This window comes from Narcine bancroftii, chromosome 1 (genome assembly GCF_036971445.1).
Source record: "Narcine bancroftii isolate sNarBan1 chromosome 1, sNarBan1.hap1, whole genome shotgun sequence".
In the NCBI taxonomy this organism is placed as follows: domain Eukaryota; kingdom Metazoa; phylum Chordata; class Chondrichthyes; order Torpediniformes; family Narcinidae; genus Narcine; species Narcine bancroftii.
In genome coordinates this window covers 389678635-389696882 of record NC_091469.1, presented here as the reverse complement: position 1 = coordinate 389696882, position 18248 = coordinate 389678635, and the positions used below count along the sequence as shown (strand labels likewise).

Here is an 18248-nt window from a genome sequence, read left to right as displayed (position 1 = left end):
TGTTGAAAACTATTCAGTTCCAAGGAATATGGCAAAGAAAATCCTTTTCCTCAAAGAAATTCCAATATCTTACAATGTGAAATTATTTTAAATTGATGACTAAAAGATTACAACATGTAGATTTTGGGACCATAACCATTCTTGTAGTTACCTTGAGAAGGGTATCTATATACACATTGTGCTGTGACATGATTTCTTTGATATCCCATTTCACACTAGCCATAAGATGAAGCATCTGTTCGTAATCAATCGCTTTAGCAGCCACAATCCAGTAAATTGGTTTGCGGAGCTCACTGGCAGTTGACACAGTCTATTAGATAAGAGATGGGAAGAAAAAAAACATCAAGCATGAGAAGTCAGACAACTAACAAATGGAACAAAAAAAGCAATTAAAAATTGATCATTTAAATTCTCTCTATATTGTAACTAAAGTAAAATGACTCCAATTGAAAAATTCAGTTCTGACCTGCGAATAAAACTGTTGCAAAAATGGCTTCTTAGCTGAAGGCATCATGGCATCAAGATGAGGTTGCAAACAATCAAATTGGTCAGCCAGAAACACTCTAGAAAATAAAGATATTTAAGATTATTTATCATTTAACATGAAAATCTGAAAGAAGACCAACAGACCAAAGTGGTAAAGTCAGAATTCTAAGAACCATGAAAAAGTACATCTATAAACCATAGCTTCAAATGATGAATTAATCTTTTCATTTGTGGAAAAGGAACATGATCCTTAAGCATAATTTTTTTAATTACTCTTGAATGGTTATAATTTCACCATGCTTTTTGCTAAACTGCCACACAGCATTATTCTACAGAGAGCCATTACTATTTGTGCATATAAATTTTAAATGTTTCCTGGTGTCTTTGGGGAGATTTTAAAACAAGCTTGGCAGAGGGAGTGTTTTGGAAGGAACAGAACCTAAGAACTGGATTCCTGGGAATATCTCTTGATAAAAAGCAATAAAAAATGTGTCTATTTGTGTCCAAAGTTTAGTTGTGCTTAAAAGCACATGCAACACAGAAAGAAAGCTACAAATAAAAAGTATTAGCACACAAGATGGAAAAGTGTAGAAGTATAATTTTGTAACCATTATCAAAACATTTCTTAAATACGACAGAACTGGCAGAACTTGGTTATTGGGGTTTCAGATGAGACAGATTTTAAAAAAAAGCAGAGGGACAATTGTTTGGCATCAATTGTTTGGCATCAGGAAACATTTGAGATGGTGAAAAGAAAGTTCAGACAACTTTTTTTTCCTACTAAGGATGCATTTCCCAAAATCAAGATCTCCAAGGATCATACAAGTTATGATAGCACAAAACTGAGTGAAAATACTGTGAAAGTATTATAAAAAGCATAGGAAGCAAGCTAAAATACTGACAAAATAAAATGAAGAGCATCCAAATGTGTTGCACAATTATATAAAAAACAAGGGGAGAATTAAGAAGTGATATGGAGCCAATACATGTTTCTAAATTAATATATTTTTGCTATCTTCAGAGACTGACATTCTAACAAAGAAGTACGAATGGACATTTTACTTGCTGAAGCAATGAAATACAAGAAGTTTAATCAAAGAACTGTACCCAACTCGAACTAGGCTACTGCAAGACTACTGTGTCCAGTTCTGGCCTACTTCATGTAGGATGCGTTGCACAAGAGGAAGTGCAGCGCAAATTTATAAGATGTTCCCAGGGATGCAGGATTTTGGTTGTGAGGAAAATCTGGCTAGGCTGGGTTTTTTGGAAGAGGACATAGAGCTCCTAATTAAAAATGTTCTCAAAAAGGAAGTTTTATCATTGTGGCAAAACGCACTAACTATTGGATAACAATCCAAGGAAACTGGATTAATGTTTGAAGCACACAGACTAAAAGAGCTGATGAGGCAGAAACCCTCATTATATTTAATTAGTGACTATATGCTGGGTCACGTCTCCAGAATGGAGGACCATCGCCTTCCCAAGATCGTATTATATGGCGAGCTCTCCACTGGCCACCGTGACAGAGGTGCACCAAAGAAAAGGTACAAGGACTGCCTAAAGAAATCTCTTGGTGCCTGCCACATTGACCACCGCCAGTGGGCTGATAACGCCTCAAACCGTGCATCTTGGTGCCTCACAGTTTGGCGGGCAGCAGCCTCCTTTGAAGAAGACCGCAGAGCCCACCTCACTGACAAAAGGCAAAGGAGGAAAAACCCAACACCCAACCCCAACCCACCAATTTTCCCTTGCAACCGCTGCAATCGTGTCTGCCTGTCCCGCATCGGACTGGTCAGCCACAAACGAGCCTGCAGCTGACGTGGACTTTTTACCCCCTCCATAAATCTTCGTCCGCGAAGCCAAGCCAAAGAAGGAGAAGATATGCGCCATGGAGCAAAATTTGGAAGGCAGGATCATTTTGACTGTTTTGGGTTTTTTTTCAGCAGATGCATATGAAACACCAAATGAGTTCCTCCTGAGATGGGAATCAACGTCAGTTACTTTGCAATTAGATGTTAATTATGGTTTACCTTGTTATGAATTACACAAGTTTCATAACCCATAAATATTACTTTTCATGATTTTTTTTAAAACAAGGAAGAATCAAAGAAGCCCTTTCTAGAATTCTGCCACAAGGTATTGTCGAATCCGTTTTCAGAAACAATTTTTAAATATGAATTTCACAGCTGCTTGAAAAGAAGAAATGCTAGCTGGGAAATGAGCAGGAAAGAAATTAAAGAGATTCACGTGGAACCAAACCAAATATCTGTGCGAAATACATAATTCGATGGAAAATACCTTTGATTTTATTTGAATTTCAAGTCAAGGTTATTATCATCTGATTGCACAAATACAACCTAATGAAACAGCATTCTCTAGTCCTCGGTGCAAAATACGCAGACGCACCAACCAAACACAATGCACATACAGATAAGCAACACAAATGCAGGGCAAGTTTTCATATAATATTGTTTTGTAAATGTGAGAGTCTTGGATCGCTAGTGTGAGCAGTTCTTTTGGCCGTTCAGCTTTTATACTGCCCATGGGAAGATGCTATTTCTCAGCTTGATAGTGGCTCTGATACTTCCGCATCTCTTATGTAACTGGAGTGCCTGAAAGATGCGGTGTGAAAGGTGGTAGGGGTCCTCAACGATTTTGCACGTCCTCTTCAGACAACCAATCTGGAATATCTTCCAGATATTACTTGGTCTTAATTGAATGTGTTGAAATAAGTTCAATAGGGCTTAATCCTTCTGCAAATTAGAGCAACTTACAATGATTCTGTAGCCACCACCCTCTCTGCAAGACCATATAATGTTTCTGCAGCATTTAGAACCACAAGGTGACTGAGATGTGGACTTGGAATCTTTTCTTTTCTCTCTTCTGTAGCTGTCAAGGGACCAGAAGTCTCAGGTGGTGCTTCCTACATAAAGAATAAAATGTACAAATTACTGATAGAGTCATATTGATACAATAGTAGGTAGTAGTGTTTTATTTGTGACTTTAAGAAAATATGAGGCACCATTTCCCTGAGCATAAAAGCAACATAACTACAAACAGCGTAGGAACAGGAGTACCAGGTCCCAAGAGGCCACTGAGAGCAACTGCTGCACTGCCATCTTGGCCCTTAGCTACCATGAGATCCCCGCAGGACAGTGAAATATCACAAAATTCAACTCTTTCTCTTACACACACATCTACTTAAAGTGTATATTAAAAAAAGTGCCACAATACATTGATTTTCAGAGGCTGGGCCCAAGGTTACAGAAGAGACAGGTTGAAGTATGCCTTTAGGTGTTAAAATATCCACAAGACACTGTTAACCCGATCTGAAGAGACCGTTTCAGGCTACCACTGTGCCACCATCAAGGCATCTGCTGGACTTTGGATATTTTTTAAAGGGAAAACCACTCTCACAGTTCACCGTCTCTCGAGGACGAAGCCATGGCATCTCCCCCACAAGGCCCCAGCAATCCTGGGCATGCATCTTCAAGACCCCCGAATTGGGACCACAACTCTGTCACTCCAGACACCTCCTCCAGCTTCACTGCTCCAAACACATCATGACACCTCCTCGGACTGCGCCAGGCCGTCTCAACGACCCCCGGCAACAGGCAACATCAACTCTGGCGCCAAAGACTAAAGGCCACATCGCCAAGCAGAGGCCTTGATCCCCTCAGTATTTCGAGTCTACCACGCAAGCTCGTCCCTGGGTAGTCGGGTCTGTACACTTCGTGGCCTCTTTCAAAGGTCTGCTCTTGCTTAGTGTTCCCCAAATTTCAATGTTCGATTCTTTGTGTTCCAGACTTCATCCTTGTCAGCTCAAGGATTGAGCACAGCACCTACATGGGAGGGGGGGGGGGGGGGAGGGGGAGTTCCTGTAGCACCCGGTCTGGAGAGGTCACTGGGGGCTACAGCCGTGCTGCCATCTTGGACTTGGAATATCAATGACTCCTTACAAGAAAGTTGAGTAATTAAGTTGGCTGCTTCAAGCCCACTCTGACATTGATCAATCAGGTCTGACCTCCTATCTAAGCAGCATTTGCTTGCAATATCTCTAAATTCTTTGATATTCTTTACATCTGGAAATGCATCAATCCGTTTTAAATGAACTCAACGACTGCACCTCCACAACCCTCCAAATGATATCAATTCCACAAACTAACCACACACTGAAGAAATTTCTTCTAATTCCATTTCTGCAGTGAATCCCCTGATGTATAAAAGGGATGTTGAAGTCAGGAGGGAAAAAAGGAGAATCTCAAGAGATTTTGGAAGTATATTAAGAGCAAGATGTTATCTACGGAAAGAACAGTCCCCTTTAAGATCAATATATAATCATACATATGTGGAACCACAGGATATGGGTGGGATCTTAAATTAATATTCCTCATCTGTATTTACTGTGGAGAAGGTCATGGAAGCTGGGAAATATAGGGAAAATAGTGATGGCTTGAAACATATACAAATTACAAGAGGAGGCTGTAGAGCGTATCGAAAGAATCAAAGGCTTGTTGATCCAAACCAAGGCTTTTATTAACTAGAAGACTGGAGCATATCACATGTAGGTCAACCAGTCCAGAATGACCTGGTCTGGCTAGGAGCAACACTTTAAGACCTGTCAGTAGGTGTGGCTACACTCTCAGCCAATCACACTCATTCTACACTACAATCTGCACATATACACATTGGTGATAGAATCGGTACTATCACAGAGGCTCTGGCAGTTAAATCGCTGGAACCAAACCAACTGTATCATAGTGGAAGGTTGGGAAGAAAGCTTGTTGAGACCCTGGCAAAGATCTTTGTATCATTATGCACAGATGAGGTATTGGAAGACTGAAGGGTGGTTAACATTGTGCCTTTATTTAAGAAAGGCAGCAAGGACAAGTCAGGGAACTTCAGGTTGGTGAATCTAACATCAGCAGTTGGAAAGACACTGGAGAAGATTGTGAGAGACAGAATCTACCTGCATTTGGAAAAGTCAGGGCTTGTAGGTGTGTGGGAGATCATGTCTCATGAATTTAATTTCAGTTTTTCAAGTGGCAAACATATCAATTGACGAAGGCAGACAAGTGGACATATGACATAAATTTCACAAAGCCCCTTGGCAAGATCCTGCATGGTAGGCTGGTCTGGAATTTCAGATTACTTGGGATGCAGCGTGATCTGGCCAACTGGATACAAAATTGGAGTCAGAGGGTGGTAGTGGGGTTACTCATATCTGAGGCTTGTAACCAGTGATGTGTTGCAGCAGTTGAAGCTGAATCTACTGTTGTTGATCTCTATATTAAATGTTGGGATAAGAATGTAGTTAGTGTGGTTATCAAGTTTGTGGTTGACATCAGAATTGGTGGTATAATGGACAATGAAGGTTATCTAAAATTACAACAGGACTTCAATCAACTGGGAAAGAAAGCCAAGGAATGTCAGATGGAATTTAACTTGGATAAGTGCAAGGTGTAGAAAACTTGCACAGTAAATGACATTACCCCAGAGAGAGTGAGAGAGCAGTAAGATCTCAGGCAAAATACATAGTTCTCTGAATGTGGCAATACAAGAAGATGGATTGTTCAAGTCAGCATTTGCCTTTATCTGTGAAGACATTGAGTACAAGAGCAGAGATGGCAAGCTGTGACCACAGAGAAAATTGATGAGAGTGCTTGAAAATATTTTAGCTATAACAATGTTACTGAGATGGAAAAGGTGCAGTAAAGATTCATAAGGATCTTACTAGGATTGGAAGGATTTCCTTATAAAGAGAAACAGAACATCGTGTTTTTTTTTTAATTTCCTGGAGTATGGGTTGAGGAATAACCTGAAAAAAGGTATATAAAATCATGAGGGCCATAGACAAGGTGAGTGGTCACAGTCTTTCTCCCAGGAATCTACAATATGAGGGTATAGATTTAAGGTGAGAGTGGAAAGATTTAAAGGATAAATGTGTGGCACCTATTCATACAGAGGGTAGTGGGTTTGTGGAATGAGCTGTTGAAGGAAAGTGGTAGAGTAGATAATGTTTAAAAAAGATCTGGACAAATTCATGGATAGGAAGGATTTAGAAGTTATGGGCCAAATTCAGGCAAAAGGATAAGCTCAGGTCGAGAACTTGGCTGACATGGACAAGTTAGGCTGAAGGGCCTGTTTCTGTCCCATCCATCTCTATTACTTGATGATTGTAAATACTGTATTTAGCCTGTAAAGCATTGTAAGAAGTTTTAGTTGCAGTGATATATTCTTTGGTTCTTCTAAACTTCAAATTACATCTCTATCCTACTCATTTCTTCATTCAATAATATTTATCAAACCAGTACACTAAATATTTTCTGCACTCCATGTATGAGCAAGTACACTTCTTGAGTAAGGAGACCAAACTGTACACTCTATTCCAGATGCAGTCTCACCAAGCCCTGGTACAAGTTTTCTTACTTTTGTATTCAAATTCTCTTATAATAAAAGCTGGAATATAATTTGTCTTCCAAATTTTTTGTTGTTGAACATATTAGCTTTCAGTGACTTTGATTATCAATACCACTTAATTCCTGACTATTCAAGAAAAACCTTTGTTTTTGCATAATTTTCAGCATTATATTCCACAAGACCTGCATGCCTTAAAGAAGGAATTTCTCTTCATCTCCATGTTAAATAGGTGACACATTATTCTGAAGCAATGCTGTTCTGTTCTGGATTCTTCCACGAGAGGAAACATCGTATTAGAGTTCATCCTGAGAAGTCCCTCAGAAGCTAACAATTTCATTTGGGTCACCTCTCATTTTAAATGCCAGAAACATGAGCCCAATGAGCAGAATTACTTTCAGATTACCCTTTCATCAACCTTCTGAAAACTACCTCTAATTCATCTGTCCTTAAAGGAGTGTAAAACTGCATTGATTACTCCAGGTCTCATCTCACTGATGTCCTGCATGACTAAATTTGAACTCGATCTTCTTCAAATAAATTGGTAAGCACACCACTGGAAGTCGACTGCAATCCTTTAAACGATCAAAAAGAGAATAAAAAGCACAAATATAGAAGCAAATTCCTGTAAAGTGATTTAAAAAAATAGAATTCTTAAAATGCATTCAGGGGCAGCCAACTTCAACTGGAGGGGCTGGGGAAGCAGAGATTTTGGTTTAAGAAATTAAGAGGTCAATGAGATAAATGGTATCACATCATGGTCAATGCAAATATCATGAGCTGGAAGACTTTTTACTGTGTGGTACTGTTCCAAAGATAAAGGATGGAAACTTAAATCTGAAATTCTCTGCTTACCAAGAACCCACAATAGATGGAGCTTGAAAGTAGAATTTGCTCCGATAGCTTTTTCAATCAGCTCACATGACAAGTTAAATGGCTTCCTTCAGCATTTTACATGCCCATGATTTTAATACTGTGCTTCATACGCTACTGCATTACTACTGCAACATAGTGTGGATAGAGGCTGAAAATGATCCCTTGTTGACAATGACTAAACCATTGGTTATTTAAAATTTTAGAAAAAGTAGGAAATATTAGCTTCTGTGTTCTTGAACCATCTTACAATAAAGAAAATATTTCTGAATCCCTGTATTCTAATACAAGTGGAACCAGGTGTATGCAATTATGAAGTACAAAGTACACCATACATCTCTACTATTTTAAGAATATTCTTGTTTCCTATGTCATTCAAATACTGACAACGATTTTATGAAGAATAAACATTACCTGTCTATCACATCTATTTCTGGCTATCTAACTTGTCTCAACAAAAAAGGAGAATTTGACATGAGCAGCATCCTTTGACAGCAATATTCACTTACTGGTGGAAACCTGTCAAAACAAATTCTGAACTATTTAAGGAAAGTGCACAAGAAGTTGAAAAGTGAAGAACACATCAGAAATTAAATTGCTCATGAATTATACACACGCTTGCACACAATTACATGTGAAACACAGATATATTTTAAAGATGCTGAACTAAAACAGTGAAAAATAAATTAACCTTGAGCAAGAATAAACAAATTATTTTATTATACTTAAGCATTTAGAAGTGAAACAAAATAGGGATGAAAGAGGTTTTGCTTCATTGCTTTGTATTGGATAAAGTAAACACTTGTTGATCTAATGTTTTAGAATTGGTTTTCAAAATTATTTTTGGAACTGAAGGAATAAGTCAACATACCCATAGAATTCCACAGCAATCCTCTTCCCTCCCAGTTTCCTGTGGAATCCATTCCATTCTCTCAGCTTCTCCACATCTGTTCAGACAATAGAATCGTCCACAACAGTAATTCTCAGAGGTCTTCACATCTGCTTAATTGTAAATTCGGCTCCATTATAGTTGAGAGCCTGCCCTATTTTGATGCTTCTCCTTTCACTACTTCCCCAAATTCCCATGTAACTCCATACTTCACTCTTCTATTGCCAACACTCAACGGTACCTTCCCCTAGAATCTCATTTATCTTCACCTTTTGGATCCAGAAAATCAAAATTTCCTGCAAATCGTATCACCAATTTAATGTAATGCAATCATTTTGCAATATGATATATTCTGCACTGGTCCAACTGCAGCCATGGTGACTACTTCATTAGTGTGACCATGACACACCAGCCATCTGTAATTTCATTTTCCACCCTTAAGCTTTTTGCTATGTTTCATGAAGAATGTCTCATCTTCTGTTTAGGCACGAGGCAAGCCTCAGGACACAACAAAGAATTCAACAATTTTTGATGACTACCCTTCATGTTTGATCCACAAATGGTAAGACTGATGAAAGATTTTCAATCTCCAGAAATTCTACCTATTGGCTGATTATTTCAAGCATTCACCATCTATTCATAGATTCTAAATCCATAGTTATTTCAATCCTACAGTTGCAACAAAGATATTTTTGCTTTCTTTCAGCTCCTTCAGACAGGCATAAGTTGGTAAACAAGCCTTCACCCACCAGTAGCTAGTGCGCACCCCATGCAACCCCTCCCCTCCCCCTCCCCCATCCCTATCATTTAATCTCTCTGGCCATGTGGCTCCAAAAAACACATCTTTCTTTCCTTAACTGGGTACCATTTATTGTCTCCTTGCCTCTTTTTCCACTGCTCCCTCCCTCACCTGGCTCCATCTGCTCAGCATTTCCCACCTCAAATCATTTCCCTATCACATATCAGGCCCCATGACTCCTCTCCTTCTCGTAAGAGACTTGGATTAGAGTAGGAGACATGGCAATGTTATTGGGATTTGAGGGGAAAGGAATGGCTCTGAGTGCAGAGGGAGTGGCTCTCACTCAATTCTGATGCAAGGTTTTAACCGGAAATATCATCCTCAGATTTTGTATGGCATGATGAGTACTTCCAGCATTTTCTGTAATATAAATGAAAATTTTCTATGAAATCAAAACTTATTTGTCAATTTCTTTTGGGGAAAAGAAAGCAAAGGGACAGAGAGGAGAATAGACTGTGCATTTGTGAATGTGCCTCTGAAGTATTTCACAACTGAAAAACTTGGTTCATTGAAAATAACATTTGCATATAATTTTTGATCTCAATAAATCTAAATTTACATTATACCAAAAAAGTTAATAATTGATCTATTATTAACTTCAAGTGTGCAATAAACTGTCATATTTGATGAAAATTTATACTGCAAAACTATCTAGTTATGCTTCTCAAAAATCAGGAAAGCAGCAATCAGGGTAGTAATTAAAGGCAAACAATAAACCAGTTGTCCACTCAAGCTAAAATACACACAGATGTACCATTTTGCTCATTAGTAGAAAAACAAGTTCCTTGTCTTTCATTTCTCCTGCTGTGCCAAATTTATAGCCTATTAAGTAAACAACTGCAGATATTCATTTTCTGAGTTCAATTCCTTAGCTTGCTTACTATTTTCCACAACCAGTCATTTAAGCTGATAAGGGCAGGAATAGGATATTTTTCCTACTTTAATTAACACCATCCATTGATCTTAAAAGTAAAATAACAGTTATGACGAGTTCTTTAAGATTTATACCACTTGTTTCACGTTAAAGCCCTGAATCTCACCTCAGTGTTAGCTTTGAGTATAAACGCACCTAACTCTCATTTAGTACCTGATCTTTTACAGCCCACATCCCCAAGAGCCAAATTTTACTGTTCTAGTAGAGAATGTTGTTGGAGGCAAATTAGCCAGAGATTAACATCCTCCCCCCTGCTTAAGCATGTTTCAAGGATTGAATTTTGGGCTTGATTGATTCATTTCCTAGAATCTGAGTCTTGCATGTCTTTGATAATAAAACATGTGATGATAAAAAGACAAGTCCCAGATTTCTTAATTTTGACATTGTACAAAGAAAAGAATTAAAAGGTTAACGTACTTTGAAACTGGAAAGGTATTTTGTTTTTTTTTTGCCTGTAAAATGGTTGACATATAAAAGATGAGGCACATCAAATTAATGCTCCCGATTGATACCTTTAAACAGTTAAAATATTAGAAATATAAATTGTTAGAAGTTACAAGATTGACTCAGATTTAAAGTGGTCTGTGGAGCAGAATTCCGAAACTGTCAGCCATGTGAAAATGGATTCAGTAGAATGCAACCAAGGATAATTAATGAATAAAGCAGGAAACAAAGCACAGACAATGAATTGAGACATGATTAGCAAAGCCGACATTCAATGATTTAAATACTTAGTCAGTCTGCTTGATGTAAAAAAACATTTAGCAATGATAAGGTTGCTTCATATCCAGTAAGATGGCCTCAATAGATTGGAAGCAGAAAGAACAGTGAAATACCAAAGCAAGAACTGAGCAGGTTGAGCAACATCGGGCATTGGGAGGAAATTGCTAACATTTTGGATTGAGACCCTGCATTCTCAACAATGGTGGAGATGAGCATGTGTAACAACAAGGATCTTTGGCCTGAAAATACAAAATTGTGTTTCAGTTTTTAGCTAAATTTAATCCCCCTACAACATCAAGACATAGCTGAGGGCATTAGATACAGCAAAAACAAGGGGGCCCCAGAAAATGGGGACCACCCCCATAAGAGAAGGTGAAGCAGAGGAGACAGCCCTGCAGGATGGTGACTACAGCAGCGGAGTTGTGAGGGGCTCTGCTGCTGAAGAACACAAAGACGGCAGGGTTCTGGTGACTCAAGGTGCGGAACACACGCAGGGTGTGAACTGCTGGTGACAGCGGACTCACGCCAGGCTGCAGGATATTGGATAGTGACTAGATGCACGATGTATCAGAACCAGAATGTGAGAAGATGCGAAGGTTTCCAGATCATGTCAAAAGTGAGGGTCTGTTGGAGGCAAATCCACAGACACTCAATGACTCGAAAGGGACTCTTTTGTTGAATGCATGGGGCACTGAACAATTTCTGCTGATGGTCAATTTTCATCTGCCTTAGGGCAGACTAAAGGCAATTTTGTTCAATATTACACAATAAAAGAATCTTGAAAAAATGTGCTCAATGAACCATTTGAGAAAGTAGTTACAAATTAACCAGTTTCCTTCATATACAAGCTAGATAGGGCATTTTATTAAGTTACTTGATGGTGGGAACTGAACATGTCTAAAGAATAATAGTCCACAATTAGTACTCAATAATGTTATCTTTGTTGATTGCAAAGTATAATATCAATGATTGTGAGAAATGTAGAGGAATGGAGGGATCCTGGAACTTGCATCCAAACTTCCCTGAGCAGAACACAAATGATGGTTAAAAACTGCAAGTGAAACTTAATCATGTGAAGAAATAATCTATGCTGATATTTGTTTCCTATAAAAGAAAGCTGAGGGGGGAGCTAATCAAGGTGTGCAAAAGATTGACAAGCTTAGGCAGGGCCTATATCTACCAAAGGGGACTCAGATGACCCAGAGGCGCAGGTTTTTTAATTCTGTGGATTCAAAATTGGCATGTCGATAGAAAGCTGAAAATGGTAGTGGATGGAACATCTTCTGCCTGGAGGTCGGTGATTTCTGGCTTTCTGCAAGAATCTCTTTTAAGTCCCATGGTCTTTGAGATTTATATAAATTACTTGCATGAAGTAACAGAGGGGTGGGTCAATAAGATTGTAGATGGTATGCAGGTTGGAGGTACTGTGGATAGTGCAAAAGGTTGTCAAATGTTACAATGGGATACAGATAGAAAGGAGTTAATACAGAAAAGTGTGAAGTGATGCACTTTGGAAAGTTGAACTTGAAAGGCAGACTGGTAAGTTTCTTAGCAGTGTGAAGGTTTCAAGTCCATAGATTCCTTAGTTTCCACGCATGCTGATAGGGTGATTAAGTGGTATGGTGTGCTGGCATTCATTAGTGTGGGGATTGGGTTCAAGAGCCACAAAGTAAGTATTACAGCTCTACAAGTTGAGTCAAGTTTATTGTCATCAATAAAACAATGTTCTCTAGTCCTTGGTGCAAAAACATAAACATAACACACATATAGACAAACAATACACACGCAGGACAAGCATTACATCTACACAAATAAATAAAGAAATATTGCTTAATGAATACAAGTGCCTCAGATGGTTGGTGTAAGCCATTCCTTTCTTTGGTCGTTCAGCATTCTCACTGGCCATGGGAAGTACAGGTATGTGCTGCTTAACGTCCATTAGACGTTGCGAAATTGGGAGTTCTGCAGTGTGGATGTTCTGCGAACATCATATTAAATGTATATACTTAGCAAAGCTATATGAGATACTGAACTCATGCTAAATTAAACTAATTTTTTTTCAACTTTTAAATTTTTATGTAAACACTTTCTCAGCCAATCACACACACAATTTGGCAAAAAGGATCAGGATCATCCACATCATTGTTCTCAACGTCCTCATTATGTTCCACTGGAAGAGTTTCAAGTCGAACAATCTCCATTGATGAACTGTCACTCTGTGATGCCTGAAGGACCTGGCTGAGGCTCTTCTTGGGGAGGTGTTGGCTCCTTCAGGAATATGTCCAGTGTTGTTTGCCTAGTTTGCTTTTTCTTTTCTTCATAAATTTCTTTAAATGCAGCAAACTCTGCATGAGCATTCCACTCTTATCAGTGAAAAGCTTTCAGTGTTTGGGTCCAGCAAGCTGTTAAGGTCTGCAAAGAATTGAGAAGGGCATTCTGAAAGAGCATTTGTGCCATCCAGGACTTTTTATTGCACCTGTAATAAACCGGTAAGGTGTGTTTGTTAATGTTCTTGAAGGCCCTGGGGTTTTCACTATGCAAAAGAAATGGCTTTAGCTTGTTGCCAGCAACGTCACTGTCTTTAAAAGCCTTAAAGCCTTGCCTTGACTTGGCCTCCTTTTGGATGAAGATCCTTTCTGGCATTTGCTCCCAGAATAAAAATATTGCTGGGGCAAATAACCTCCCTCTACCATTAGTTTATCTAAGATTGCAACAAATTCTTCTCCTGCCTTCGCATCAGCACTCACAGACTCTAGTTAGGTGACACAGAGTATTGTGTTCAGTTCTGATCATCTCATTATTGGACAGACGAGGAAGCTTTAGAAAGGGTGCAGAGAAGATTTACCAAGATGTTGCCTGAATTGGAGAATGTCTTATGAAGCAAGGATGACCAAGACTTTTCTCCTTGGAATGACAAAGGATGAGAAACATAGACAGTGTGGAAAGCCAGCACTTTTTTTTTTTGCAGGGTGACAAATGCAATTAGAGGTGAGTGGAGGAAAGTTCAGGGGAGATGTCAAAGGCAGTTTTGTACACAGTGCGATGTGTGTCAGGAATGGTGAAGGAGGCGGGCGGGTACAATTGGACATTTAAAAGAATCTTAGATAGGCACATGGATGTAAGTAAAATAAAGGATTATGGACTGTGAGGTTGGGAAGGTGATAGATTGATCATGGAGTAGATTTATATGGGTTGGTACAACATCATAGGCCAAAGGCAACATAATATGCCATAATGTTCAAGTTCCTTTATGACCTTGGCCCTTCCAATTTCTACAATATCTTCCAACCCCACCATACACCTACAGTTCTAGTCCTTTCATCATCCATAGACTTATATGCTCCATCAAAGTAATTGAGGCTTTTTTTTACTGCAGTCTGGTTTTTGAAAGTGACAAAAACATTCATTTACCTTATACTTGAATGAACATTTTAAGAGCCCTAATCTACAATAGATTTTTTTTCCTGTGTCCACTCCAGACACATCATAGCACTTTCTGCATCAGAATTTTTGATTAATCTCAAACTTATCTGCGCTATCATTGGTATGGATGGCTTTAACTATTAATGCTTTTCCCTTTGGAATTCCCTCTATAAATCCCTCCACCTCTCTCCTCAAAAACTCTGCTAAACCTACCTCTTTGATCGACTGTCCTAATCTTTCATTGTGGGACTTCCATCTGGTTATAATCCTGTGGTGAATTGGTTTGCTCCGTCAAAGCTGCTATTTGGATACAAGTTGGTGTTCTTGTAAATTAACAGAGCAAATTTCAATTTAATGACCATCCATGATGCTATAGCTTTGGGTATGGGGCTCTGCAACATTTTCAGTGCAAAAAATACCATCTAGTGGTAAATCATTGCAAGTACAAACACAAGAGTGCAACAGATGAATGGTGTTAACAAAGTGCAATTAACATAGTCAATTTAATTTTTCATAGATAAGTGTTTCAATTAAATATCATGTCTCACATATTTTGAAACAGTTTATGTTTTCAGAATACAAAATATCTTGGCCTAGAGATAAAGTTGTCTCAAATTCTAGATGGGTAAATGCATTAAAATATGATAAATGATAGGTTACATATTTGAATGCAAGGTCAGATGTAAAATACCACGATCAAATGTTTAACCTTAAATATATGCATGGAAATTTTAATTTTTCTAACCTTCTGAAGGGTACGTGTATAGTCCACACAAAGTTCTATTTTGTTTTCAAAAGCTACAGGAAATTATGGTCATAATCAACCAATGAAAGCTATGATTTTGCTATCAAGGAGCAATGTAAAAGTAATGCAATTAAACAGATTAATTAACAATTAAATAGTGTCAAAGCAAATTTTACAGCAAGGATGCAGATGAACAGCCCTCCATAATGTTTGGGATAAAGTTATATTTTTCCTTTGCACCGGTCGACTCTAGTTTTAAATTTGTAATGAAACAATTCAAATGTAATTTAAGTGCATATCCCAGATTTTATTCAAGGCTATTTGTACATTTTTTGGTCAGATCATGTAGGAATTACAGCACTTTTTATACATCATCCCCTCATTTCAGGGCACCACAATGTATGGGACATTTGGCTTCACAGGTGTTTGTGAGTACTCAGATTTGTTTCATTGGGGCAGGTATAAAAGAGCTCCTTGTGGTTTTTAGTTTTTGATCACCTTTAGAATCTGTTGTTGCTTTTGTTCAACACGAGGGCCAGAGATGTGCCAATGAATGCCAAGAAAGCCATTATTGATAAAAAAAAAACAAGACTAAAACAGTAAGAGACATCACCCAAACCTTAGGATTACCAAAATCAAGTTTGGAACATCATTAAGAAGAAAAAAAAATGTACTGGTGAGCTTAGCAATCGCAAAGGTACTGGTATTCCAATAAAGACCTCTACTGCTGATGACAGAATTCTCCTCACAACGAAGAAAAATTCCTAAGAATATGTCCGACAGATCATAAACACTCTTCAGGAGGCAGGTGTGGACATGTTAATGACTACTGTCCGCAGAAGACTTCATGAACAGAAATACATAGGCCACCCTGCAAGATGTGCAGAAAATAATCTAAATATTTCTGAACTTGGACGATAACCACCACTGGGGGGTGCTGTGGAGTGGAAGAAGGCCCAGAGCATGTCACGGTCTGGAGGACAGTTTAGAATGTTGGGATTTCAAAAAGGATGAACATTCTGAAGGCAGCCAGAAGGATCCAAACCAAGCCAGTGGTTCCTCTCTCTGCAAGCAACACAAGAAAACATCTCTCAAAAATCTTTTGGCTTCAGTTTACCAAACAAACTGAATTTTGTTTACGATCTTTGCTTCAGTTGAGATCAAAGTTTTGAGAGTCTTGTGTGTTTTGTGTCAAAAAGTTTTTCTGTGGGCTGGTTGGAAATATAACTTAGACTTTAATTACGTATGTTATATTTAGGCTGGGGAATTTATTAGTTTTACACTGTTATAGAGATTTGCATAGTAACCAGTGGCCATTGTTATAAAAGGGGGGATTTTGAATTAAAGTTTGAAGGTGAATTTTTTTGTTAATACAGTAATTGTTCATCTTTACCCCTGAGTGATATGCCTTCTTTGTGGGTGCTGGTTTGATCTTGTAACACTTGGAAACCAGACCCTTTGTAATTACTGAGCTCATCAGTATGCTTTGGGGAGTTGAAGAATGCAATGTTGTGTTCATTGAAATAATAAAATATCGGCTTCATGGTGTGCTGAAAGAAAGTAGTGAGTGTATTCTTTATTTGTTTGTAAGCTCTGTTAAATCAGTTACTGTTACACACTTTAATTATATGTTAATCATTTATTACAAATTTAAGAATGTGGAACAAAGGGGAAAATAAAGGAAAAAAGTGTCTGTACCAAAAATTATGGAGGGCACTGTACATTCCAAAAGTCAACGTGTAATACATATCTATTCATAACATTCTGCAAATGCAGTGTTTTTCAATAAGTATCTTTGATGGCAAATAGTAATTTATTAATACCCCAAAAATGTGGAATTTCAAAGACCAGATCATTCAAATTGCCTGAGATCAAATTTCTACTTTATTGTGCTACATTTGTTTGCTTTCATTAAATAATGAAATTATGAAGAGTGGATAAGTCCTAGAGAATTTTGCAGGGCTTGCTTGTCTACCAAGCTTGAGATATCTTGATTGTATGAGGATGTTTTGAGCTGAACTTCAATGATGAAATAACAGTTCATACAGAGATCAGGATGTGGCTGGGTGGGGGGGGGGGGGGGGGGGGTGCGCACAGCAGCTGACATTTTTCCATACCTGATAAAGGGCTCAAGCCTGAAACTTCAGTTATGTATTTTTACCTTTGCTATATAAAGGTCACTGTTTGACCTGCTGAATTTCTCCAACATTGTGTTTTTACTTCAACCACTGTGTCTACAGATTTTCATGTTTTACTTAACACTAACAAGACTGCTTTGAGGTCACAGAGTGGAGCGGTTTCAGGAAGGCAGGCACCTACAATGGTCTTGTAAACATAAAGCAGTACACAAGCTCAGTGACTGGTTACATCAGCAAGTGCACTGAGAATGTCACCAAAATTAAATGCTTCACAACCAGGGCTAACCAGAAACCATGGTTGGATGGAGAGGTCTGGGTACTTCTCAGAGCTTATGATGTGGCTTTCTGGATAGGGTGGTACTAAGATCAGCCAGGGCTGAACTGTCCTTTCGAATCTGGAAGGCAAAGCAGGGGGACACACAGAAGATCCACAAATAGCTGTCATGAGGCACATGTTTCAAGGGATCAAGACAAAAATGGGTCAGAAGTCAACCTTGCAAGTTAAGGACAATGACACCTGCCTTCTACACAGACCAAACATCTTCTATGCACAGTTGATGAAAGGGCACCCCTGCATAGCAACAACAAAATTGAGGAGAACCCTTCCAAGGTGAACCCACAAAAGGTAATAGGACCAGATAACATACATAGTTGAGTACTGAAGGACTGTGCAGACCAATTGACCTTCAACACTTCACTACAGTAGTCCATTGCTCATGCAGGGTTCAAGACAACTATCACCATTCTGGTACCCAAGAGAGCGACAGTAACAAGCCTCAATGACTACTGCCCTATGCCACTGACATCCACTATTATGAAAT

General features: G+C 38.6%; 1 protein-coding gene across 5 annotated transcripts in view; it reads right to left on the bottom strand.

The window, feature by feature from the left end:
- vps50 (VPS50 EARP/GARPII complex subunit) overlaps positions 1 to 18248 on the bottom strand; it is a 171667-nt gene that overhangs the window by 7858 nt on the left and 145561 nt on the right. For 3 of the 5 annotated variants that reach the window (XM_069913647.1, XM_069913648.1, XM_069913649.1), the window contains 3 exons: positions 3261 to 3409; positions 467 to 563; positions 152 to 310 (listed from right to left, as the gene is read on the bottom strand). In XM_069913647.1, coding sequence (XP_069769748.1) covers positions 152 to 310; positions 467 to 563; positions 3261 to 3409 — 405 coding nt within the window. Of the gene's footprint in view, positions 1 to 151; positions 311 to 466; positions 564 to 3260; positions 3410 to 8647; positions 8724 to 15520; positions 16355 to 18248 lie in introns of those variants that run through there. The other 2 variants (XR_011349904.1, XM_069913650.1) reach the window with 2 other exon arrangements.